This window comes from Purpureocillium lilacinum (genome assembly GCF_023168085.1).
Source record: "Purpureocillium lilacinum CBS 284.36 DNA, scaffold_2, whole genome shotgun sequence".
NCBI classification, from domain to species: Eukaryota; Fungi; Ascomycota; class Sordariomycetes; order Hypocreales; family Ophiocordycipitaceae; genus Purpureocillium; species Purpureocillium lilacinum.
The window spans coordinates 5,435,356-5,459,208 of NW_027072112.1; the positions used below are offsets into that span (position 1 = coordinate 5,435,356).

The 23,853-nt window shown below is 59.5% G+C and overlaps 5 protein-coding genes across 5 annotated transcripts; 4 read left to right on the forward strand and 1 right to left on the reverse strand.

Moving 5' to 3' along the window:
* Nucleotides 1–4,231: 4,231 nt before the first annotated feature.
* PLICBS_003410 (uncharacterized protein) lies at nucleotides 4,232–4,861 on the reverse strand (the record flags this gene model as incomplete). The annotated part of the gene is made up of 1 exon (XM_018323154.1): nucleotides 4,232–4,861. One exon carries the CDS (start codon nucleotides 4,859–4,861, stop codon nucleotides 4,232–4,234), a length of 630 nt encoding a protein of 209 aa, XP_018178384.1.
* Nucleotides 4,862–6,589: 1,728 nt separating this feature from the next.
* Nucleotides 6,590–10,750, forward strand: PLICBS_003411 (uncharacterized protein; the record flags this gene model as incomplete). Its single annotated transcript, XM_018323156.2, has 11 exons — nucleotides 6,590–6,665; nucleotides 6,722–6,880; nucleotides 6,932–6,965; nucleotides 7,101–7,540; nucleotides 8,654–8,734; nucleotides 8,786–8,917; nucleotides 8,970–9,022; nucleotides 9,078–9,911; nucleotides 9,964–10,107; nucleotides 10,186–10,524; nucleotides 10,577–10,750. 11 exons carry the CDS (start codon nucleotides 6,590–6,592, stop codon nucleotides 10,748–10,750), a joined length of 2,466 nt encoding a protein of 821 aa, XP_018178386.2.
* A 3,083-nt stretch (nucleotides 10,751–13,833) lies between these two features.
* PLICBS_003412 (uncharacterized protein) lies at nucleotides 13,834–14,959 on the forward strand (the record flags this gene model as incomplete). Its single annotated transcript, XM_018323157.2, has 2 exons — nucleotides 13,834–13,876; nucleotides 13,944–14,959. 2 exons carry the CDS (start codon nucleotides 13,834–13,836, stop codon nucleotides 14,957–14,959), a joined length of 1,059 nt encoding a protein of 352 aa, XP_018178387.1.
* A 1,448-nt stretch (nucleotides 14,960–16,407) lies between these two features.
* PLICBS_003413 (uncharacterized protein) lies at nucleotides 16,408–17,290 on the forward strand (the record flags this gene model as incomplete). The annotated part of the gene is made up of 2 exons (XM_018323158.1): nucleotides 16,408–16,796; nucleotides 16,861–17,290. The coding sequence occupies 2 exons, from the start codon at nucleotides 16,408–16,410 to the stop codon at nucleotides 17,288–17,290; spliced, it is 819 nt and encodes a 272-aa protein (XP_018178388.1).
* Nucleotides 17,291–18,374: 1,084 nt separating this feature from the next.
* PLICBS_003414 (uncharacterized protein) lies at nucleotides 18,375–19,885 on the forward strand (the record flags this gene model as incomplete). The annotated part of the gene is made up of 3 exons (XM_065600217.1): nucleotides 18,375–18,599; nucleotides 18,682–19,148; nucleotides 19,228–19,885. 3 exons carry the CDS (start codon nucleotides 18,375–18,377, stop codon nucleotides 19,883–19,885), a joined length of 1,350 nt encoding a protein of 449 aa, XP_065456289.1.
* Nucleotides 19,886–23,853: the final 3,968 nt, after the last annotated feature.

Here is a 23,853-nt window from a genome sequence, read left to right on the forward strand (position 1 = left end):
GCGAATCGCCTCCCGCAGACCCCTTGCCACGGAGGCGAGGCCACGAGGGCAACGATTGCCGTCTCGAACTCGCCAATTGACGGGCCGACGCGTGGCTGGCACACCGTGCGATGCGAACTTGGGAAAAGTACATTTATCAGCCGGCCAAGATCCAGGTCCGGCTCGCCCTCGCCAAGCTCCCCCCGGCGCGGTATGCACGCCCGACCCCCCAGCCACAGCTGCAGCTAGGCCATTTTATGTCCGGGTCACTTGCGTTGACGCGAGACGGGCCGTTCGGGGGGGGCAATGCTTGTCGGGGACAAATGCTGCTCCTTCTCTCGGCGACCGACAAGCTTCTGAGGATCGGCCGCACCCACGGGGTACTAGTACTACCTCGCCGCTGGCGAACCCGGCGCGGAGTGGGGTGGGCTCGCCGTGGGCAGCGGGAGCCGTTGCCCATGAAGATGCCATCGACCGAGGTGACACATTTGCAGCGGCACTCCTCCGACTGAAGTCAGGGTCCCGACGCGCCACAGCCCCACGACCCACCAAGCTGCCCAAGCTAACTCCTGGTCATCCCAGCAGCCAGACTTGGTGTACGTGGCGTGGCGGATGGGTGGCGTACGCCATCAAGGCCATGTCGGGACGAGTGCTGAATCGTCGTGCAAAGCGGCAACGTCCAAAGCTGCACGCGATCGAGCGGCCGCGGAGGCTTCATCATCAGCACGGCGGGCCCGTTGCTGGCCACTGTGGAATCACCCGGCTTCAGCACCCGGCGAGATCTGCGTGCCTCCTGGTCAGGCCCTGGAACTCAGACAGTTTGCAGACGACGCTCGTTAAGCGCGGCGCGGGTCTGCGCAAGTTCAGACGGCCGGCAGTGAACGAGTGCTGCACGCCTGACCTCGCCATGCAACGGGCGCGGAAACCACGTCGGGTACAAGGCAGCGAGACGCGCCGCGGCAAGATAGAGTTCGAGACATGTTTATGCCGGGCCCGCGTGCAAAGGCCACAAGTCTTCCGATACCCCTCTTGTCCTGGCCCCCCTTGCGGTTGCCCCCACGCCATTCAAGCACCAAGGCACGAGCCGAAGGGAAAAAAATTCCAGACGGATGTCGGGGGGAAGCATCAGGAGCAGCCTCGCGGCAATCGTTACGAGAAAGTGATGCAATGACAGGTACACTCTCACTCTGCCCTGGCTGCCAACACGCCACCATGACGAAACGGCCTTGCCATCGTGCCCCTTCGAAGTCTTGCGTGCGGCGAGGGGCAGCAACCCTCCACGTCGGCGCTACCCGTGCTCCGTGGGCGCAGCGGGTGCGCTGTCTTGGCACTGTCACACATCCCCCGGCCACGGCTTGTCAACAAGGCAGACGATTGCCCCGCAGTTCCGATGCCCAGAAGCGCGAGCGCCGTCTCTCGCGATCGTTTCCTCGTTGCTACCACCGCTCTGGGTCTGACAGCGCAGCCACGTCCCAGGGGTGCTTGATTGGCCAACCGGAGCCTCTCCGTCGACCAACCATGGTTTGAGGCTATCACCGACACGTCAAGCCTGGGTTTGTGCGCTGTCGACCGCCAAAAGCCTTTCCCGGAGCTGAATATAAGAGCTTTCGTTCGCGAATTCGTACACGCACATGTCAACCTGGCAGAATTCCCGTGGTTCTGTCGACTCTGGCACTGGCACCGCGCGACGAATGGCCTCTCCTGGTGGCGCTGATCCACCGTTGCCGCGCACTTCATTCATCTGCCTGCCTGTCGCTCGACCGTTTGGGCGGAATGACCCCGGCCAGGCGGCATCTGTGCCGCCCTGGGGTGGCCCCTCATCCTCACCGGACGGAGGCGATGCCTTCGGCGCTGATTGACCCGACAGTCTGGCTCGTCGTGCCATTGTCAAGCCTCAAGATTGCTCACGCGGGCCAGATTTCTCCCCATACGTGATGCCGTACGCCGGTTCCATCTCCAAATACGAATCTCTCTCTCGGCGGAGTGGCATGACTTAACCTCCAGCTCCAGCATCGACATGCTTAACGGGCAACCTTGGTTAACAGACCTTTGGGGTGGAGTCGCTCGAGGTTTCCCCTGGTACTGTCTGTCGTGCGTTCTCCCACCACGCCGGCTCTTTGCCCTCATTGACGTCACGACACTGCCTTGAGCTCTCCACATACTTTTCGACCGTCTTCCCTCTTGTTCTGTCCAACGTTACATACGAGGGACCTACGACGCCGCCAATTGTTCCAACGCACGTTTGAGCGGATCCACGTCTCGACCGCGGGAACGTCTTTTGTCTCTTTGGAGTCTTCATCGCATGTGGGGACCGACGCATGTGGGATTGTACGATTCGCTACTGGCTGTACACGCTGGAGGAGCAGGACGGCGGCGCAGCGCGGCGCGACGTCGTGCGAACCGGAACTTGAGGGCGGCACCGCCTCCGCGTCCGCCGGGCGGAAGACTGCGAGTCTTTCAGGGGCTGGATCCGGTCCGTTGTTGGCGAAGACAAGTGAGGAAACTTTGTGCTCTCCAGTCCGGTGCTGGGTAATCTCGTCAGTGGAAGCGGCGGGCTCACCTGAATTGGGCGCTCAAGCTCATGGTGGCCGACGTTTGCCGTTCCTCGCGGTCTCGAATGAGTATTGTTCTCGCACGACGAACCCAGCCGAACGTCTAGACCGACCTCGCCGGCCGTTGATGGCGATATAGAGGGTTGGACTGGCCTAGGGATGATCGCAAGGCAGGGCACATCAGCCACGGAAGGCTCAGCCGTGTTGAACCCTGGGACAGAAAGCCGCTTGGGGTCGAGTGCCGACCACGTCGTTTCTTCGGAATCCCGGCGCTGGAGGGTACCAGCATTAAGTCTTCGCGGATTGCGCTCCGGGACAGGTGGAGTGGGCTCACCCCCGAGCAGGGACCGCCTATCGGACTGCATGCGTCTGAGCGACGTTCCGGCTGTCCGGTCGAATTGCGATCCATCGTGCGGCCTGTCAAGGACATGCTCTTGACGCCCTTGCACCATGTCGTCGGCATGTGGCGCGGACAGAGGTCCGCTCGCCGAGACCCTGGTAACAAGTCCAGCTCCGGGCTTCTGTATCTGTGGCGATGGTAGAAAATCCTGGGCCGATGTGTCCCGCCGACGCGCTTCTGTAGGAACCGTTGCGGGCTGGCCTGGCATGGCACGTATCCGCTCTGTGGTCGGGAACCAGATGGTGCTCTGCGAATCGGGAAGCGATACGCAGTCCAGCACTACTTCAGCCTGGACCCTATCTGGCGGCATCTCAGCTGAGTCGTACCGCGTAGATAAGAAGCGATCGGCGTCCCGGTGTTGGGCCCTCCACGCCGCGGCAGTGGTGGTGCCTGTACCCAGGGACGACACTCGCTCGACCATGCTTTGTAGGTCTGGCTTTTTGACGTATTTTTGCAGATTCGACTGGCTTCCCTTGGACGTAAGGCCTAGCAGGTTCGTGAGGGATAGCCTGCGACGGCCGACGGTGTTTCCGCCTGTCGTGACGGTGGCTGCGTTGCCTGGCGCATGGCTGTAATGGTGAGGCGTGTTCCGGCTGGCATTCCGCTTCCCAGAGCATCGGGGGCACAGCTCTCCCGGGATGTCGACGATTCTATGACCCGAGCACATGACGTCGGTGCGCTTCGCCTCCTGACAAAAGATGGCGACGTCTTTGGCGCGTCGACCACAAGACGGACATATCTGTTGAGCGTACGTGCAGCAGCATTTGTCCATGGCTACGATGACTTGTACGATGGACATTTGCAAGTGAGGGCGTCGACGACAGTTGCTGTGCCGCGAGACGGTTCGCAAGGGTGCCCTGTCGGTAGTCTTGGGCTTCGGGAATTTGGGAGCAGGGAGAGGACTTAGTAGAGAGTCTATGCTCGCGACGACTCACGGTAATACTGAGGTGTCGGAGGGAGTGACAAGGTGCTTGTTCTGCTCGGTATGAGAGCCGTGAGGGTCTAGTACGTGAATCGCGATGCCTCAGATATACACAGGCGCCGAATCGCAAATATCGGCTGTCACAGATGTCCTTCAAAGTACACAGCGTTGTGGGCGACAGTCTGTCATGGCCGATTGGACAACCACAGGTGTCAAATCCACGTGCGTATGCCTGGTGGTGGCTGCAATGAATTATATGGCTCTATTGCCGGGTATCTGGTCTGATCAGGTTCTACGGATATGTGCAACAGTCGTTGCCAATAACTTATTGACAAGCACAGGAAAAGCCTCGTCACCCACCCAGACGTCCACACCGCGTCACCGCATCTCGGACCGCTCATACAAGGTCAGCAGCGTCATCAACACCGCGACGGTAAACTCGTCCCCATAATCGACATTGATCTGCAGGACTCCGCGCCGTCCAAAGACCTGATCCAGGGTAAAGACGGCGAGCACTTCACCTGGCCTCTCCTCGTCGAGCAGCTTCCAGCCGCGAAACCCACGGTGGCGGATCCCGTCCTCGGCCCCCTCGGCGCGCACGCTGCGCGTCCTCTTCCACAGCAGCGCAAGCCTGCGGCCATCCCGAGCCTCGGAGCCTCGTGCCGCGAGCGACATGCCCCAGCGGTGCTCGGCGCCCGTGATTGTCGACCGCCGCAGGTCCTCCCACTGCACGGCGTCCGGGTCCGTGGCCTGGCGCGGGACGGCGTCGCCGAGGCCGATTTTGAAGCTCTGCGAGAACTGCAGGATGTGGGAGAGGGCGACGGGGGATGCGGCGGGAGAGGGGCCGGCGTGAAGGACCATGTCTGGGGTGGATGACTTGGTGAAGCGGTTGACGTCGCAGTAGTAGAGGGGGGAGTCCATGGTGGTGCTGTTGTGTGCGGTGATGGAGTAGTGATAGGCGAAGGCTTTGCGGTGGATGTCGAAACGAATCGGTATTGTGGTAGCCATTTTGGCAGCGCACTGTGAGCAAGTTGTGAGAATCGCGCGTGAGTTTGCCGTGTGTGACGGTGTGTCGTTGGAGTTGACGGAGAGTGAGGCGTCGTGTAAGTGGAAGGCCTCGGCACGCGTACAGTCTTTAACAGGGGTACTGGAATTTGGGTATCGGAAAGCAACAACGACGCTACTTGAATGAAGCCGGAGAAATGAGTTGAATAGTATCGCAGAGCTGCATGATGGCTCTTTCTCTAATTATATATCTTTCCAATTCGCATACTTGATGTCGAGGTCGGTGTCGAGCTTCAACTCGATTGGTCGACCTGCTTCATGGGACCAAAGCGCCCTAGCGCCGAGCACAGCCGCCGCCCGCATGGGTCGCGCTCGGGTCGCAGCACGGGAGCGAGGAATACGGCTCTGCAGGGCCCACTGGCAGACTTCAATTTCTCCCTCCAGACTCCAGACTCTAGACTTACCAAAACTCAGCCCAAGGCCCATTCGACACACAGCCACGCGATGCGCCGCGGTGCCTGGCTCTTGGACGCCCTTCAAGCGGCGGTTCGCCCGGCATTGCTTGATCGTCAATTGGGCTTACCATCCACGTGTCAGCGTCGTCCGGCACCCGGCTGAGGATCTGTGCCTATCAAACAGCCACTGGCATTCGTTGAGCATCTTCTCTTGGCGAGTTTCAGCATGCGTTGTTGACATGGCCAGATGTTCCACTATCAAGTGCAGAGCTTGAGATGCGCACTGCGGCAGCGTTGATATCAGGGCCCAAATCAGATCTGTCCTTGTCAGGTCTTCAGTGGTGCTGAACAGGCCATCACCGGCCCGACACACCGCTACGGCCCTGAACAGAGCATCTCAGCGACCGCGCGGGCTCCCTCGCCGCCCAGCCAGCGCCGCCGAACCGTCTGCGAGCCGTTGCCCCGGCAGGCAGCTGGCCCGTCCTGGGCTGCCGCTCCCCAGCAGCCGCACGCGCGCGTGTTCAGTTCCCACGCGTCGGGCCGCTCCCCCCGAGCACGTGTGTAAGGGTTATATAGTCCAACAATCGAACTGTTCATCGGGGGAGCAGGGGCATCCGTTGCATGGCGCAGCGGTCAGGTCAAACTGCTCCCTCAGGTGGCTATGGGATATGGGGGGATGAACGAGGTGCACCGTTCGATCCCCGAACACAAATCTTTGGAAACCACTCTCGAACGAAAGTTCAAAAACTCTTTTTTTTGCCATTCTTCCTGGCAGAAGATTGTTCTTTTTATTTTTGCCACAAGCTGTGCGCATCGCTAAAACCTGCCAACTTGCTTTGATGCTCTGGATACGTGCAGGTGCAGAGCTATTGCGGAGTGACGATGCAATGTTGTGATGTGGCGGTGGTGTTTTGGATGTTGATGGCGACCGCGATACGCCCGAGAGGGCACCGCATCAACAGCGGGCCGGTGCGACACATAAACATCATTCACAGATTGAAGCCAATGATGCGATCACTCATTTCAATATTTCATGTTCTTCAGATGTCTTGCATCCTTGTATTCTCCGCCAGTATCACAATGTGAGGCTCTGGGCGTGAATGACAAACCGCGGGCGCTAGTCTCGTGACGTCGATTAAACTTCCCTGCTCAGCGTCGCACTGTGTTTGTGCTTGCCACCCTGCACCTCACCACAGCCCGACAACCACATCCTCGGACAGCCTTCACGCTGCATCTTGACGCGGCGTCGGGCCCATTTCGCGACATTTTGCTCAGCATGATTATCAACGGCGAGACGTACGCCTGCGAGGCCTGCATTCGCGGCCACCGCACCGCAAGCTGCCAGCACAAAGGTGCGTCACCCAGCTCCAACACGGCCATTGCTCAGCTGACCGTTGCAAACTCACAGATCGTCCTCTACAGCTCATCAAGAAGAAGGGACGGCCCGTTTCTCAGTGCAATCACTGTCGCTCCATGCGTCAGTCGCGGTCTGCGCATGTCAAGTGTGAGTGTGCAAAGAGGGCTCGTGAAGGGAGACTCGACGCGGCGACGGTCAACGGGGGCAGAGGTAAGGCCACGCAAACGCACAGCTACGAGGCAGGATTCCTAACCGTTGCAGAACCGTGCCGCTGCTTCGAGGACGGCGTCTGCAGGTGCGCTTTCAAGCGAGATCATCCGGCTTCGGACACGTTGTCGCCCTCTGGCTCTGAACACGGCACAAACACCTCAGTCTTGGCCACAAGCGCGTCGCCAGCGACGCAAGGATGCTGCGGAACCCCCTCCACCAGCGCGCCCGCCTCGGATGCGCCACCTGGACTCGACGGCGCGCGTACGGGTGATTCACAGCCTCAGCCTCCTGCAGCACCAACCGACGGCGTGATAGATTTCGAGACATCCTGGATGGATGCCATCCCGCACAACATCGACCCCGACTTCCTCGGCGGCGCACCATTCGACTTTTCCACTTTTGACATGCAACCGAGCTCCTTTGACCTTGCAGCGCTCAGCGAGGCTCCCGCGGCACCGCCGACCAGTCACGCGGCGGCCTTCGACGAGGCGCCAGGAGCCATGGTAACACTGCCCAACCCGGACCTGAGCTCGACCACGGCCGAATGGATGCCCAACCAATATGGCGAGCAAGAAATCAGCGTCTTTGGCGTCCCCGAATCGGCGTGGCTTGAGAGCCTGGGGATGGGGGACTCCAAGATAGAGCTGCTTCCCGATGAAGGTAGAGCGGTCGGCCACACTGGCGGCGGACTGCATCATGGCGATGCGCCACGGTGAAATACTTTGGGTCTGGTGGAATGCCATATTTGCGACCGTCTTCATCTGCATGGTTGGCGAACAGCTCTGGCAGCTGCGTGATGGACAAGCCGATACGACGATCGGCGCCAATAAACTTGACACTTCAAGGTAATTGCCAAGCTTGCAGCTCAAATGGTCGCAGCCCAGTGCGACACTGGCGATTGCTTCTACTTCAGGACGAACGATAGACGCATCATAAGCTTGGCAACGTGTCGAGGCGAGGCATTACGAACCGAGCTTTCAGGCACCCATCCAGCACAAATACCTCGCGGGAATGAAGCTTGGCAACATACGAGATCCTGGACTAGTCGCCATTTTGATTGTCCGAGGCGCCTGTCTAGCCCGATACAGTGCGCTGTTAGTGCCCAGAGCCCAGCTTGCAAGCGACCGCAACATACCGCACAAATGACGCCCCAGAACCATTGATAGAATGAGGCAGCGCCATGAATGAAGGAGCACCTGCAATAAAGCTACCAATCAGTGGCACGCAATTGATGAGAGTCGGTCGCTCCAGAGAGTTCAGTTCGTCAAACGCGATGTAACGCGAAACAGGCCTCACCAGTAGGGGACGGGGCCGTCCGAGCGTTTAACCGGCGTCGCAGGTTTCACTCCATGTTAGGGACGAGCCACCGCCACCAGACACGTCGGATAGGTCCAGCTTATACCTCTTCGGCACATGCATTCTGGTTTCACCGTTGCCGATGACCCGCAATCCCGGCTTGCGTTTGCCCCTCGGTTTCAAGATCCGCTTCGAGAATGCTACCTGAACGTCGTGACGGCGCTCCGTCGAGACGTACTGATAAAGGACATCCGCTTGGCGGCGCAGACTTTCGCTGCAATTTCCCCGACTCGGCGTGTCTTGATGAGTCGATACTCAGCCCCGTCTCCGCGCTAGAACTGACCTCTTCGTCTCTTCTTTGCCCTTCTGCTGTGAGTCGTCAGGCAATGGCTCCTTGCTATGCCTCGTAGCTCACCCGCTCTTGGGCGTCATCGAAAGACATGCAATCGAAACCGCGGTTTAACGTGTGCCTGCTAGCTTTACTGCTCTATGGCGTCGTTGCGAGGGCAGCGTTGCGGCAGTTCAACTTTACCATACACAGCGCACTCCGATCACCAGGTACTACCACGAGCACGTTAGTCCCCTCCATCATCTTCTGACAATGATTAGACGGACATGAGCGCGAAGTGTTTCTCATCAATGGGCGGCAGCCCGGGCCGGCGATCGATGTGGATGAGGGTGACACAATTGAAGTGTTTGTGCAGAATGACTTGAAGGTAGACACTGCTCTGCACTGGCATGGTATGCTTTCCGAGAACCGCTCAGCAGCTACTGAAGCTCATATGGTGAACAGGATTGCTGCAGCGCGGCACGCCGCAGATGGACGGCGTTCCAGGAGTGACTCAGGTATATTCTGCTGTAGGTCAAGCAATTGGACATACAAGAGCTGACCACTGTGCAGGACCCAATCCCTCCTGGCGGCAACTTTACGTATCGCTTCTCTACGACGTCCGAGTACGGCTTTTACTGGTATCATTCCCACTTCCGCGCGTACTACAACGATGCCATCCGCGGACCGCTTCTTATCCGGCCTGCGGCATCGCGCCCGCGCCCGTTTCTGAAGACAGCCAAGGACGAGAACGAACGGGCGGCCCTGTTGGAAGCTGAGCGTGAGGCAGCAAGCGTTATGCTGAACGACTGGACGCACGAGCCTTCTGATGTCATTTTCGAGCGGTACCAAAGGACTGGGGCGTTTCCGTCGTGTGTCGACAGCATCCTGGCCAACGGGCAGGGGCGGGTCGAGTGTCTCCCTCAAAGTGTGCTTGAAGACTATCAGATGGTCTTCAACGTTGATGCAAAGGATGGCCCAGATACCACGCATCATGAGTTGGAAGTTCTGTCGCGGCACAAGGGACAAGCCCGTGGCGGGGTCAAGCGTTCTTTGCATGAGCGGCAGACGCATACCAACGCGAGCGAGCTCGCCTCGGCAACTTCTCCGGGTCGCTCTGCGATGCCCGCATCATCTCACACGCCGTCGATGCACAAACTTAGTCCCCGAGGATGCATGCCGCCAATGATGTTCAACCCTGGCTTCGATATGTCCTCGCTTCCGCCCGAGACTTGCACCAACACGTCGTCAACGCTGCTGACAATCCCGGCAAACACCACACGGGGCTGGCTGGCTCTCAATCTGGTCAACGCAGGTTCCGTCAGTGCCCTACGAGTCTCTCTGGACGGACATTCGATGCTGGTGTACGCAGCCGATGGGCTCTACGTGCAACCGCAGGTGGTCAAGGTATGCCTTGTGTTGTGGGGAGTGGCGAGGTCGGTAAGCTAAAGACTTGCAGGTCCTTCACATGGAGCTCGGCCAGCGGTATTCTGTCATGGTCAAGCTGGACCAGGAACCGGGGAGCTACAGCCTGAGATATGCGACCTACCCGAGCGGGGACATGCAGCAGGTCCTGCAGGGCCGGTCCATCGTGGTCTATGACGTGAGTCAACATGCAGCACTCCTGCCTCACCTGCCGGAGGACATTTCACGCATGGCTCGTCGTTAACGCCAGTTCTAGCAGTCAAGTATCGAAGCTACAGAGGGCGATGCGGTGGCCTGGATGCGCATCAACGGCTCGGCTATTGATGGGGCCACGGTTCTTGACGCCCCAGACCTCAGCCCATTTGATGCCGATGTGTCTCCGCCGCCAGGACCCGCGGGCACAACGCTGTCGTTCCAGGTCAACCAGACGGACACGACTGTTTGGGCTCTCAACGGCCAGCCATTTGAAGAGCCCGACACGGCAATCATCCACGGCGAGCGCTCATCAGGTTGGACGGCCAACACAACGTACCACTTACCGTCGAACACCACGGTAGACATTATCCTCCATGTCTCGAATCGATCGATGGATCAGGTAGGTCCTCCCCGGTGGCATAATCCATGCTCATGGTACTTACCACGGACAGATGGGCCATCCGTTGCACCTTCACGGCCACAAATTTTGGGTACTCGGCTCCGGTACCGGCTCGTTTCCGTACAATTCGGTCACAGAAGCATCGCCGGACGTGATTAACCTCGTCGACCCGCCATACCGGGACACCACAGCCCTTCCACCGCAAGGATGGGTGGCTCTTCGGTAAGTAAAGCCTTCTTTCGTGCTGGAGACATCTCTAACGGCTCTCCGCGGCCAGGTACGTGACGGATAACCCGGGCGCATGGATCTTTCACTGCCATCTCCAGTGGCATGTCGTCGTAAGTTTTCCTTTCTCTAGGAGGTACTAGTCTGGCGGATGGCAAGATTTGACACACTGGATAGAGTGGCATGGCCGTGGTACTTGTCGAAGGAGGACGCGATATGCCTGTTTCGATAGCGGGAAGTGGTACATACGCAACTCCTGCGAAAAGCGTCGCCGGAAAGGATATACTAGACTCGGTGGCACGCGTCGTACTGCTTGCGTCGGGGTTTTTCGCCATGTGCTGGGCGAATCCCATGGCGGTGCTAACCATGTTTTTGTGACGGCTCCTGGAGTTTCCGTTCGGCACCGTTGCCGATGAGGCTAGGCGGATGTGTCGGAGGGGCTGTGCACCATCGACTTCAGGCTGTTCGAGCGAGCGTGAAGAGGAAACTAAGGGCGCGATAATGTTCCGCTTGCAGAGGGCCTGAGTCGCAAGAATTTGACGTTGGGAATGCTAATTAGACGAGGGATCACACCACAACTCAGTCAGTGTCGGCAACAAGTGCGCCCGCTGTGAAGGGATTCCCCCCGCCGGTGGGAGATACGATGACCCTCGTATTGGCGGGGTCCGCACATCTTTGTGCAGGAAACCACCAGGCAGCCCTTACGGCGCAATTGTGCGGCACCCAGCCGATTCTCGGCGGCGAATCTATCCGATGTGGCTTTTGAGTCGGCGGAGAGGTACAGGGAGCCATTGGCGGGATGTAGGGAAAGGATTCGGACTTTGCCTCGGGTCATATCCGCAGAGGTCCCGGGCGGTGACGAAGATGCCTTGCTCGCCCACCTTGGTACACTCGAACTGGCGGACATGGATGACGCTGTTGTGGAGTTGGTCGGCGACTTTACATTTCCCGTCTGCGGGGAGCTCGTCGTGCTAGAAGTACATCTTCGGAACCTAGCGTCGCCTGTACAAGTTGTCCCGCCTCTTGGATGGTGCTCGGGAGGATAGTTGCACCTGTGCATGTAGGACTGTGATGGGCCAACTGGACGTGTGAGAGCTTCCGAATCGTCCCTTCTCATCTTTCGTCTCGTTCTACGGTCAGCAAGCATTCTCAACGGATGAAGGCGATAGGCGTCAGCCCCGTCTGGAGTCTTGCTAGCTCGAGTTCCACATTGGAGCCTCAAAGCGCGCCACGAGGCCATGCTCCATCGAGACACTCCGTCTGCTTGTCGCAACGGCGCGCGTCTGACGCTGGTTCCCCGAGACCAGGTACAGGGCCTGATCGGCGGTGTCAGGCCCCAGACGGCGTCGTGAACCTTGTCGTACGATCTAAGTCTTTTGAAACTGGGAAGAGAAGCGGGTCCCGAGGTCCACGGCCCGCAGCTCTGTGTGCGCGCCGTCGCGAACGGAGAAGCGCCGATTGTGCAAGACGACGAAGACGGCGAGGGATGGCTTGCCCTTGCTTGCATTGTTGGCGTTTCGGGGGGGCGACTGAGGGCGCTGCAGGGCAATGCAATGCCTCGGCTGTCAGGGACCGGGATGCAGCCATGGTGCGAGAGGCTTGCAGAGGGTTGGCTGACGATGCGCATCCGGGGTATTCCCCTTTGGTCGTGGGAAGCCGATCCTGCGGCGTGGCTGGCTAGGGCGGCGTCTGAGGAAATCGACGAGGGTGCTGGCGGCTGCTGGGCGAGGGGGGGCTTGATGGCGCAAAATTAAATCGTCTCGCGGCGTTGTTGACGGCCGGCAGTCGCAACTGTAGTCCTGCCTGTTTGGGCAATGGGGCGTTCACGTCTGCAGAGGACGAATGGCTGTGAGCCACCAACACCTCACTCACGCATCCATCACCACGGCCGTGGGACGGGCGACAAGTTCCCCGCGCAGAAAATTTCCCCAGAATGCCTCCCCGGATTCTCCCCAGAATCGAGCCCCGTCGCAGCCAGCGACTCCGTTTCGCCCCTCCGACGAGATCCACCGGCGGACAAGACTACGAGCTGCAGCTCCGCTGCAGTGGCCCCCTCTCTGCTGCAACCGGCTCGAGATTACCTCGAGAATATGCATAACGCGCCGATGGAGACGACGGAGACGGCTCGCCTGCTGCACCCGCAACAGTCATTGTGAGGTCCCCCCCCCCCCCCCCCCCCCCCCTCTCTTCGCCTGCGGGGTCGACAACGGTTCTTCAAGCATCATGGTGGCACCGTCGTTGTCGTGCATCGCATCGAGCCGCGTGCGCCGAGCCGGAGCGCAGCCCGTCCAACAGCCAGCAGCCAGCAGCCAAGCGTCAACAGCCGGCCTGCCTCGCGGGTGGCGGCCTGGGCAGACAGCCACCACGCGCGGCCAACAGCCCCAGCCCTAGGTTCAATCGGGAATATTGCCGGTTTTGCGCAGTGTGGCTGTCTGCACGGCAAAGACGGCTCCCTAGCTGCCGTCTTGGCCCCGTCGTGCGGCGGCAGCCCAACGTCGCTTCTTCCGCGACGACGAGCTCCCTCGCCGCCCGTCATCGACGCAAGCAAAAACCAGCCCGCGGGCGGCGAAGCTAAAATCCCCAGAATCGGTGGATCTCGCGGGGAAAGTGGAGCGGTCTGGGGTCGACATCAGCAAGACTCAGCACTTTATCCCGGCGCCCAAAGCTCCAATGGCTCCCCCGCCGACGCACCATTGAGGCCGGCTCGACCGCTATCCTGCATCCAGTCCGAGGGCATCGCCATCAATTATGGGTCTGCCGAGGCACGGACATAGGAGATGCGGGCTCCGGCAGATTGCGTCGGCAACCTATCTGTCCGCAAAGGTGGCGGGACGTCGCACCCCTAGCCGTCGCCCGTCACGCACGTAGTGTACAGCAGCGAACACGTACTCGTAGCCATGGAGAGACGCGGACGCAGGGACGCCAGGGCACCCAAGGCCACGGAATGTTCATTAATAGCCGGCGTGCCCGCCGCCCTGAATACTCATCACGCCTCGGTTCCTTCCGACTCCACGGACTTCCTCGCAGTCTAACAGATTCAGTCGCCACTCAGGCCGCCGCTACGCACGGGTTCCGATAGTCATCATGTCTTCCGACGAGAGGTTGGACCGGCTTCGCACCAACGACCGTGAGTCCCCATCGTATAAGCTTGACGGACCGAGAGCTCTAGCTGACTCCTTCGCGCTCGATCTCAGTGGAGCTGGGTGTGACCCATGCTGTCGAGCGACACATTACTCGAAACGTCGTTGCCCCCAAGCCCGTCACCCAGCGCAAGCTCAACTATGAGGAGCGTCGTCCGCGATGGCTCCGTGAGTGCATGGCCGAGGCCACGGGCGTCTTCTTCTACGTCTTCCCCGGAATAGCCTCCATCGCCTCCTTCACGCTCAACACCACCAGCCCAATCGGCGTCACCGCCTTTGGCAGCCTCTTCCAGATCGGCTGGGCGTTTGCCCTGGGCATTGCCTTTGCCATTATCACCTGCGCCCCGACGTCTGGTGGCCACTTCAACCCGGCCGTGACCGTCGCTCTGTGGGTCTGGCAGGGGTTCCCGACGAAGAAGGTGCCGTACTACATCTTCAGTCAGATATTCGGCGCTTTCATGGCGGGGCTTGTCGTCATGGGCATGTACTGGCCGCAGATATCGGAGATGAAGGCCGAGCTCCTCGCCGCCGGCAAGCCCCTCGTGGCCAACGGCGCGCCGGCCAGCATCCTCTGCTCCTTCCCCAACCCTGACCAGACAAACCTGGGATACGTGTTCCTCACCGAGTTCTTTGTCGACTCCTTCATCGGCATCGTCATCTGGGCGTGTCTCGACCCGGCGAATCCCTTTGTCAGCGCCGCCGGCGCCCCGTTCGTCATTGGTCTCGCGTACGCTGCCATGGTATGGGGCTTTGCCGACATTACCATCAGCACGAACCTGGCTCGTGACTTGGGGACACGTATTGTTGCGGCAATCTTTTTCGGAAAGGAGGCGTTCACCTACATGGGGTACACGCCCATCGCCGTGCTCGTCAACATCCCCGCCACGCTCCTGGCGACGGGTTACTATGAGATGTTGATGCGGGACAGCCTGCTCAACATCCACAAGGGCCACGCAGTGCACGAGGAGGGCGAGGACGGGCTGATGCGGCACATTAGCAGGGTGACGACGGGGTATGATGTCGACACCATTGACGGCCGGCGTCGTGACAACCGAGAGAAGCGGGGTTGAGTGACGGACGAGGACGGCCGGCGATTTCGGATCATGGTCCGTTATGATAGCCTTGAATAGTAAAAGCGGTTATCATCGGCGATGCCTGTCGCCCAATGATGCCTTGAATACCTCGCTACTGTTGGGTAAGCTTCTGGCGTCTGCCCATACATTTTCATCGTGGCTGAAGTTGTTAAGAGAAAGATCGTCGGCTCCCAGACCTTTGAATTTCCACGACAACAGTCCGACGCGAAGCCTGAGCACCATGGGCAACATCGAGACGCCCTTCTGCCCAAGCGACGTGTACAAGGTGACGCCAGATTTCAGCAACTGCTGATGCGAGGGTAATTAGAGAATTTCATCGGTATCTTAGCTGATGCAGTGATGTCAGCAGGAAGGCCGCTGGACATAAGTCAAAATAAACGGGGCAAGTCCACAACCGAAAGCAACGGGATCGTGGACTTTATGCATTTTGATGTGCGATGTGGCATATATATTATGCCTTCGTCGCTTGTAGAGTCGCCTTCCTGAAACTGAGACTGATGCGGATAGATGAACTTGCCGGTAGCTTGATATTGCACCACCCCGCCTCGACCTCGCCAATGCCATCGAGACGAGCTGTTCAGACACCGGCCACTTCCCTTGACTGCCAGGGGTCCGAATGCCCTCATGCAACTTATACGCATGAGCTCAAATTGCGTTGCAAATTGCAACGGGTTGTTCTACACGCACTTCTCGGCACTGGCTGTTTATATGCCAACATTGAATGTGGGCTTTCAGCTGCATACATGTATGTAGCTGGGATGATGGCTCATAGTTATGGCCTGGGCGTTAAATAAAGTTGTGTTTGTTTGGGTCAAAGACTTCACGTTGAGATTAGCTCGTCTCCACCAGACCCTCGACATCTTGGACATTATCGCATGCACGATGATATCCCGCTGAGCACGATGATCGGCTGTCGTGTCTAGATTGCCGAGCAGCGTATAGTGCTTTCGAACACCTTTAAGAAGCTCGTAATGCCCGCGTCAAGTGCCGTCTGCGCACATGACCTCCACATTCGTTCTGGGAATATACGCAAGTTGTCCTCCTGCACTACCTCGTCAAGTCAGACGTCTTGTTATCATGAGAGGGCTATTGCTTCTCTCATTTGGCCATGCGGCCGTGGCTTCGGTGATGGGAGGAATTAGCCAGAGGAGCGAGGTTGAGAGTAACTGCGGCACGCCAGAGATGCAGTACGAGCCAAACTTGCTGGTGAAGCGAGCGAATTCTTGGGCCGACGACGGCAGGCATTTCGAGTTCGATGTGCGCGTGCATCTTTGCTGTCGTGGAGAAGAGTGCCCCTCGGTACGGATTTCCGTTCCATGGCCCCCCCCAACAAAGTCCGATACGGTTCTCAGCTGACAGGCAATTGCTGCGTGTAGAACGAAACAATCAAATCGCTCGTCGATGGCGCCAATAAATACGTAGCCATGGCAAACATGAGCCTGAATCTCAAAAACGTGGACCGCCGCGACGACCCTCGATGCCGCGGAGCCATAGAGAACGACTCGCTCTTAAATGAGCTTCAGTCGGACTTCCACGAGGGCGGGATGAACACCTTGAACGCCATCATCTTACCAAGTGATACAACGAGGCCGGGAAGGAGGGGCTTTTGCATGATGCCAACTCCCAGACAGAATTTCTTGATCGAGCCAGTGCTCAAGCGGGACGGCGTCGTTGTCACCATGCGCGGGGATGAGCTCCCTATCGTTATCCCAATATTGGCGCACGAGGTGTTCCACTGGTTCGGCTTGACCCACGTACCGTTTCGTTCTTCTTCCCCGGTAAAGGTAGAAAATCTGATGACGTCTTCGACCGCGTAAGTGCCACTGCCCTTTTGCAACTCTTTTAGGCATCGCGGCTGCTAACAAGACGCGGTTCAGTGGGGCGTCGGAGCACGATTTGAGTGAGGAACAAAAACGTGTTGCGCGGCAATGGGGCTACATTCGGGATCATGGCCAAGAGGACAGAACTGGACTTGACCATGACGTCTCTGATCCTCCTCCCACGGGCGTGGGCGGCACGTACGCTCCCGGATCAGGTCCGATGCCAGATCCTCAGGCGGGTAACGGGCCTCCTGTCGAGGGCAACAACGGGCTGGAAGGCGGGGGCCCCAGAGCCAAGGCTACGTGTGGCGATGCAGGTAGCGGCGGCCGTGCTCCCGATGGCAGCCATCTTGAGGATGGAAACGCCGCGGGCTCTGCGGGCAACCGTCTGGGAGATGGAGGACTGCCTGGCGGTGCCCCTCCCGTCCCCGGTGATAAGCACCAAGAAGTCTCGTGGCTGAGCGGCCAGTATCGCCGCTCGAAGTAATGCGTGACGGGCTGAGGAGAGCGGAATTGGGCAGCAGAGACTAGGTGTATCGAACGCTCTAAATAGCGCGGTAGTTGGTAACCGATAGTCAGCAAGTACGATAGCAAGGGCTATTCTGCAACCAAGGCAACGCGACTATGAAATTTCGCACCTAGCTGATGTCTCAGTGTGCCCTATGATATCACGGATTGCATCTAGTGATCATGCATTCGCAGTTAGCACCGAGAACTATCATCCATCTGCCTAAGGCTGTATCTCGATTTTCGCACGAGCCGGTATACGTGCCAGGGATGAGAATGTTCACTTGACGGGCGGTATCAGCACACAAGCCTCGGCACGGGCCTGCCGTGCTCAGCGAAGGCATCAATACCGGCCATCCCGCCGCGCACAACTGTAGACGTGGCGGACTGTATGGCGAGCGAACTACGGGCAACAGATCGTGCAGCAACTTTGGTTGCGGCAGACTAAGAGTGAGCGCGCCGACTCTTGCCTCTACCTGCCTGGTCAATGCGTGCGAGCCCTTTAGGGATGACTCGGGCAAATACACATGCATGTAGAGAGGTTGCCTTGGGTAGATGGGAATTTCTAGCACCGCCGTCCTGAAACCCAGGTGGACGCGAGTTGATGGATTTTCCGGAAGCTTAATATAACATTAGCAGGGCCTTAACCTCACTAATTCTACTCGTCTAGATAGATTTAGATGCAAAAGATTGTTCTATGCACATTTTGACGCTGGCTGCTTACCTAGCTATAACGATATTGTCTGGCCTGAACAGAACCTTCCTGTCCATCAGGTCTCGGCGCAGCCAGAGCCCCCGAGCATGAAGGCAATTTGCAAGCTCAGCGCACCGTAATATACGACTTCACTTCTGCGACGAATTGGTATTGCGTTGCGCGAATTTACTCCATTTCAGCAGCCATGCATGCACTGTCATGTCCATGTTGGAAGCTAGCATATGATGATGCTCTGGGATGCATATAACAAGCGTGCCACCCCGACGGACTGATATCGTGGAAGATCACGAACAGAGCAAGATCAAACAGCGCTCACTCACCTCACTAGCCCGGCAAGCCTCACGTCGCTATGGAAATGTTACGATTGCTCCTACTCGGATCTGCGGCTCTGGCTCCAGTGGCTGCAGGCGTTGGTTTGAGGCCCGATATTGGGCAGCTGGGCAAGGCACTCGATGCCCACTACGAGCCGAACAAACTGTGGCAGAGAGCGAATCCTCCGGCCGACGATGGCAAAGATCTTGTTTTCGAAACTATCGTGCACTATTGCTGCGAGCGGGAGCAAGATTGCCCTACGGTAGGTATCCCGCACACCATGCAAACTTCCCCTCATACGGACGAGCTTGGGTGACTGGACTAACACCTGGTCAAATGTCTAGGAGGGTGATATCCGACTGACTATTGAGACGCTCAACGAGTACTTTTCCAGAGCCAAGATCCGCTTCGAGTTCCAAAAGGCGGTGCATCAGAGCGACTGTGGACTTGACCCAGCGAACCACGACCAGGACGCCATAGACCGACTGATGGCCAGAGTGCGTGAGGGCGGCCTGGATGTCTACAACATCATGATCAGGGCCGGACCTGAAGCTGAAAGGATTGGAGGAACCTGCTACACACCAACTCCTGGAAGTGATATCTCTGCCATCATTGCTCGCAAAGACGGCTGCACTATCAGCGTGCATAGGATCGACCGCGCTGGCACGGGCCCTGGGAATAGCACCCGCAGAGGAGACCAAGCGCTTGTACATCTAACGGGTCACTGGCTTGGCCTGAAGGACACACATCCCATCTCTCAGGTGCCAGAAGATTGGGGGAACTTTATGGAGATCGGGATCCCGATGGGCAAGTAAGTCGTGCACGCCCTTCTGGTGTCATGATGAGCGTCTGTGCCCGGTTACTGACGAGACATGACGCGGGCTTGACAGGCACCTCTTCTGGAGCTGCGAGCAGATTCGCATTTTGCGCCAATGGGGCAACATCCGGAAACACGGACAGGAGGACGGCTTCGGCATCACCGACGACGCTGCGGATCCTCCTCCTAGAGGTCCCGCCGGCACGTACTGCCCCGGAGCTGGTGGTTCCGATGGCGGCGCTGGTGGTTCCGGTGGCGACGCTGGGAACACAGATGGGCAATCGTCCGGCGAGGGCGGCGGCGCGCCGGCGAGCGGGAGCCCCCCGGGCGGTGCTGGGTGCAAGAACCCGGATTTCAAGATACCCCCTCCTCCTGCCGGCTACGGCTCCTGGTGCGGAATCCCCGAGGATGCTTGGGAACAGTTGTTGGCGGGCGGGCCACCCCCCTCTGGTGGGAATCCGCCTCCTCTGCCGGGCGGTGGGCAGCAAGACGCCCCGGGCGGAGGGGAACAAGGCGTTCCTGGGGGTGATTCGCCTCCCGCGCCTGGCGGAGGGCAGCAGGGCGGAGGGCAGCAAGGTGCTCCTGGGGGTGATTCACCTCCCGCGCCTGATGGAGGACAGCAAGATGCCCCGGGTGGAGGGCAGCGAGGTGTTCCTGGCAGTAGTCCGCCTCCCGCGCCAGGCGATGGGCAGCAAGGCGTCCCATTCCAGGACGGTCAGAATGGCCTGTAAGGCGAAGACTCTAACATGGTATGAAGGAGGGAGCTGGAGAAACGCCTAGGCGTGGCTCAGCAAAGCCGGTACGGATACTGATTGCATGTATTGGAGTGCGTTTAGACTGTTCCAAATAGTCGTTGCATGAATCAAAGTGCGTCGAGTGCATATGTGGGAGCAATCCCTCACATCGCGGAAGGGCATATCAAAGCGAATGTCCAGCTGTGGTCGGAAGCTTCCCACATGGAGCCGCAACCGCGCTTCACCTTGAGCTCTGTACTCGTGCAGCACAATGCAGCAATGTGCTGCACGGCATCCGAACGGGCCGAAGCCAGTGCCCTCGAATGGCGCGGCAGACTTGGCAGCCATTACGCGCACGTTGCCAAGGGGCTCCAACACGATGCATGATTCCATCGATAAGCACCACCAACCCGCGTTTCCTGGCGTACTTGGTAGCAGGAATGGAGTCCCCTGGACCCGGGACCCAGTTCTTGCAGGGGAACCCTCCGGTTGCGGAGCCGAGGGGGTGGGAATGGGGGATCCCCTCGGAGGGTCTCGCTCGCAACGCTGATGTGATACAGGCGACCAAACAGGTGGATCGTGGATGTGCCCCGGCCGCGCTCCGCCTCAGCAGATTCGGAGATGCAGCTGTGATTGCGTCGGAGGATGCAACGCGGACAAGCCCATCACGGTGCGGTATGCCACTCTTTGCCGTCTCGGAGCCTCGTGCGGCCGTTTGATTATGAGTTAGCGCCACGCTGAGCCGCGCCGCGCCGCGAAACAACAGCCCGGATCCCGGAGCGGCAGTGCGGACGATGGTACGTGCATGCCGGGGCATTCGCGTCGACCATTGAATGCTAGTGCGATGGCTGGATGTCGGGGCTGAAACCGACAGCGGACCACCCGCGGGGGCGCCTACTGAGCCTTGAGCAGCCGAGCCGGACGGTTCTCGAATACGCATGACCCTTTTTCTTCTCACACGCTTCCTTCCCCCTCTCTCACCGCATGGTCAGGCTCGTGTCCTTATCGGGACTGGAGGGGCGAGGCGCGCGATATAAGGACGGTATGGGGCAGCCACCAGCAATGAATGTGGGGAGCGGAGCGGCCAAGAGAGGTGTGGAGGAAAGGATTGCCTTGGGCATCGTGAAAGTCTCGTCGAGGCATGGGGTCCCCTGGAGTTGCTGAGACGCCGAATCCGTGCTGCGCGAGGAGAGGGCGCAGAGTGGGCAGACACGCTTGGCGGATATGCTGATGTAGAGTACAGCACAGTATAGTCCGAGACGGCCGAGGCATCACATCAGGCTCTTGCGGCGCGGTCGAGCACGGCACATTGGATTATGTACGGCACAGTAGACCAAGTAGCTCGGCTTACAACGCCGGCAGTGGGCAGGATGCGGTTCCATCTTGGGCACCACCTGCAGCTGACCGAGGCGCGGTGAGTCAGGCGGCTCAGGTGTCCAAGAGGGCAGGTGTCGAGCCTGGAAGCCGGAAGGGGGCGCCCTAGGGCGCGGCTGCAGGCTTCTGGAAGCCCGCCACGGGCTGCTGCTGCCCAGGCACGGTTCCCACCCGTCTGGCGCCACCTCGCCGTTGGGCCTCCGCCGAAGCCGAGCCCTGGCAGAAGCAGCCAGCTGTTGGCAATTACACGTTGGGCGCTGCAGTCGCGATAACCTCGCAAGCGAGCGACAAGCTCAGGGCCCAAGCGACGCGAAGCGAATCGAAGCGAGGCCGGGGTAGCGGGGAAAGGAGGAGCACCCTCCGTCGCATCTTCTTCCCCAGCTTTTTCGTTCGTTTCTCCAGACGGGGACTCCAGGATTTGGACGCCTTGTTCGACGTGCTATTCACGATGGCCTCATCTCGTTTCCCTGAGCGACCCCATCAAGCCCAGTCGCCCTTGAGCCGAGTCCTTCCGCGCGGGCGCCCCTTGCGTGGGGAAGCGCAAGGTGAGAATTGGAGAAGCAGACGCCTGTTGTGGTGTGTCCTTGCCTGCCGCACGCGGCTTTCGTCGGCGAGGACGGTTTTTGTGGGCACCCCGGCGATGCCCTCGCGGGGATCCACCCGCCGCCTCCGTTTTGCTTCTCTGGCCTCCCTGCCTTGCCTGTTGTGTGCGCCGCGCTGCATGGGATGCGTGCAGTAGCGGCCGAGAGGCAGCATGGGCTGGGCTGACGCGTGCTGGGGGGCAGCGAGATCCACCTGCAGATGGTGTCATGACACTTTTTTCTCGGAGGAGACTGACTCGCGAGCCGTCGTCGACGACGAAGCACCGTCGAAGAAAAAGAAGGCGACGAAGGAGGCGCGCGGGGAGGAAAGAAAATGTTCCCGGGGGGAGGCGTCACCGCCACAGCGCTCACGATGAGGGGGCCAGGCCGTCAGAATCTGCGGAGGCGCACACACCAGAAAGCGTGTGAGTGTGTGTGTGATGCGAAAACCACGAAACGGACGAGCAGCCAACGCGGAAACGCCTCCCACGCCCGGCGGCGGGCACGCCCAGGGCAGGCGACGACCCAGACGCACGGCAGGCAGGGTAGGCAACAGACACACGGCCGACGGAGTGGGTGGTCAGGGCGCTGAAGACACTGGTGCGCACGCACGGTGACCAACAACTGACCAGGGGCGGCGGCGGGCATGCCGAGCCCATGCATGCATGTTGGGCGAAAGACGGCGACGAGCAGGCCTTGGCGTGCGGCGTCGCAGGAGGCGTCGACGCCGCGTTTTGCCACGGCGGCACATGGGAAGTGCCACTCGATTGAATCTGACGCCGCGCGAGTGGCGCTTGTGCGGCGAACGTACCTACACTACGTACGGTATCGCGCGGGTGCGCCTTCCAGTGCAAAACGACGACGAAAGAATCAATCGTCGAGATGGGCGCCAAAGGGCGCGAATGACTACGCCGCCCGCGCCTGTTGCGTGAGAGTAAGAAGCGACGACAGAGGCGCCGAGGCCGGTCTTTCATCGTGCTACGTAAAATGTATGGCAAAGGCGTCACATAATGCGCGCCAGGAGGCCGGGGGAACCATGCCTGTATCGACACATGCGCGAGTCGAGTTCGAGTCGAGGCAAGGAGAGGCGAGGCCAGGTGGAGATCAGGCGGTCGCACAGAACGAACATGAGAGGCAGAGAGACGACTCCTCCTCCCTCGCTCGACTCCATCGCTACCCCGAGATGCGGCGTGCGTGCGACTGAATGGCTCCATTTTCGCCTCCGCAAGGCTCCAGCTCCGGCGCAAATCAGCTGACGCGGGCTCTGGGGTAAGTTACGGGGTGCGGGCGGGCGGGAGAGGAGGGCACGTGGCCTTGGAAGATAGTGTGAGGGCATTCATTCACTGAATGGAGGAGAGAATGAATGAATGCCCTCACACTATCTTCCGTCTCCGAATGCGCAAAGAGATGCCATGCAGTGTTTGTTTGTTGAGCGGTGCTGGCGCATGGCGGGCACAGCACAGGTGCAGCGCAAGTACGCTGCCAGCAGGTAGCGACGCCTGATATCGAATGCGGGCAGAAGCGGTTCTACGCCAACGCTGCTGTTGGTTGGCGTGCGCCCCCCCTCCCTCCCTCCCGCCATGTGCAACAACCTGCTGCCGGGGGCGGTCGCGATGACGTCGGCGCACCTAAGCGACAGCCCCCGGACGGCCAGAATCCTTCCGACGGGACGGCTGAGCGCCCGCCAGTGACATGGACGCGCGAGGCCAGGAAGAAAGCAAGGCCAATCTCTTGTATGTACTGTATTGTATCGAGCAATCAAAACGCACCACCACTCTACTTTATCCGAATATCCATATCCAAACCCGGGCTGCCCAGGCTGCGATCCCTGCTCCCCTCGCGCTGGATCCCAGATGGACGCCGTTGGCCCGTGTCAGTGGATAGATGTGGTTCGCTGGATACGTGACCTCGCAGGCTTCGGGTGGCAGGCGGCGTGCCACTCGCCTGTCGGGGCCCCCGCTAGTACTATCGCAGGAGCAGCAGCGGGCGGGCAGGGCATGGATGGCAGCG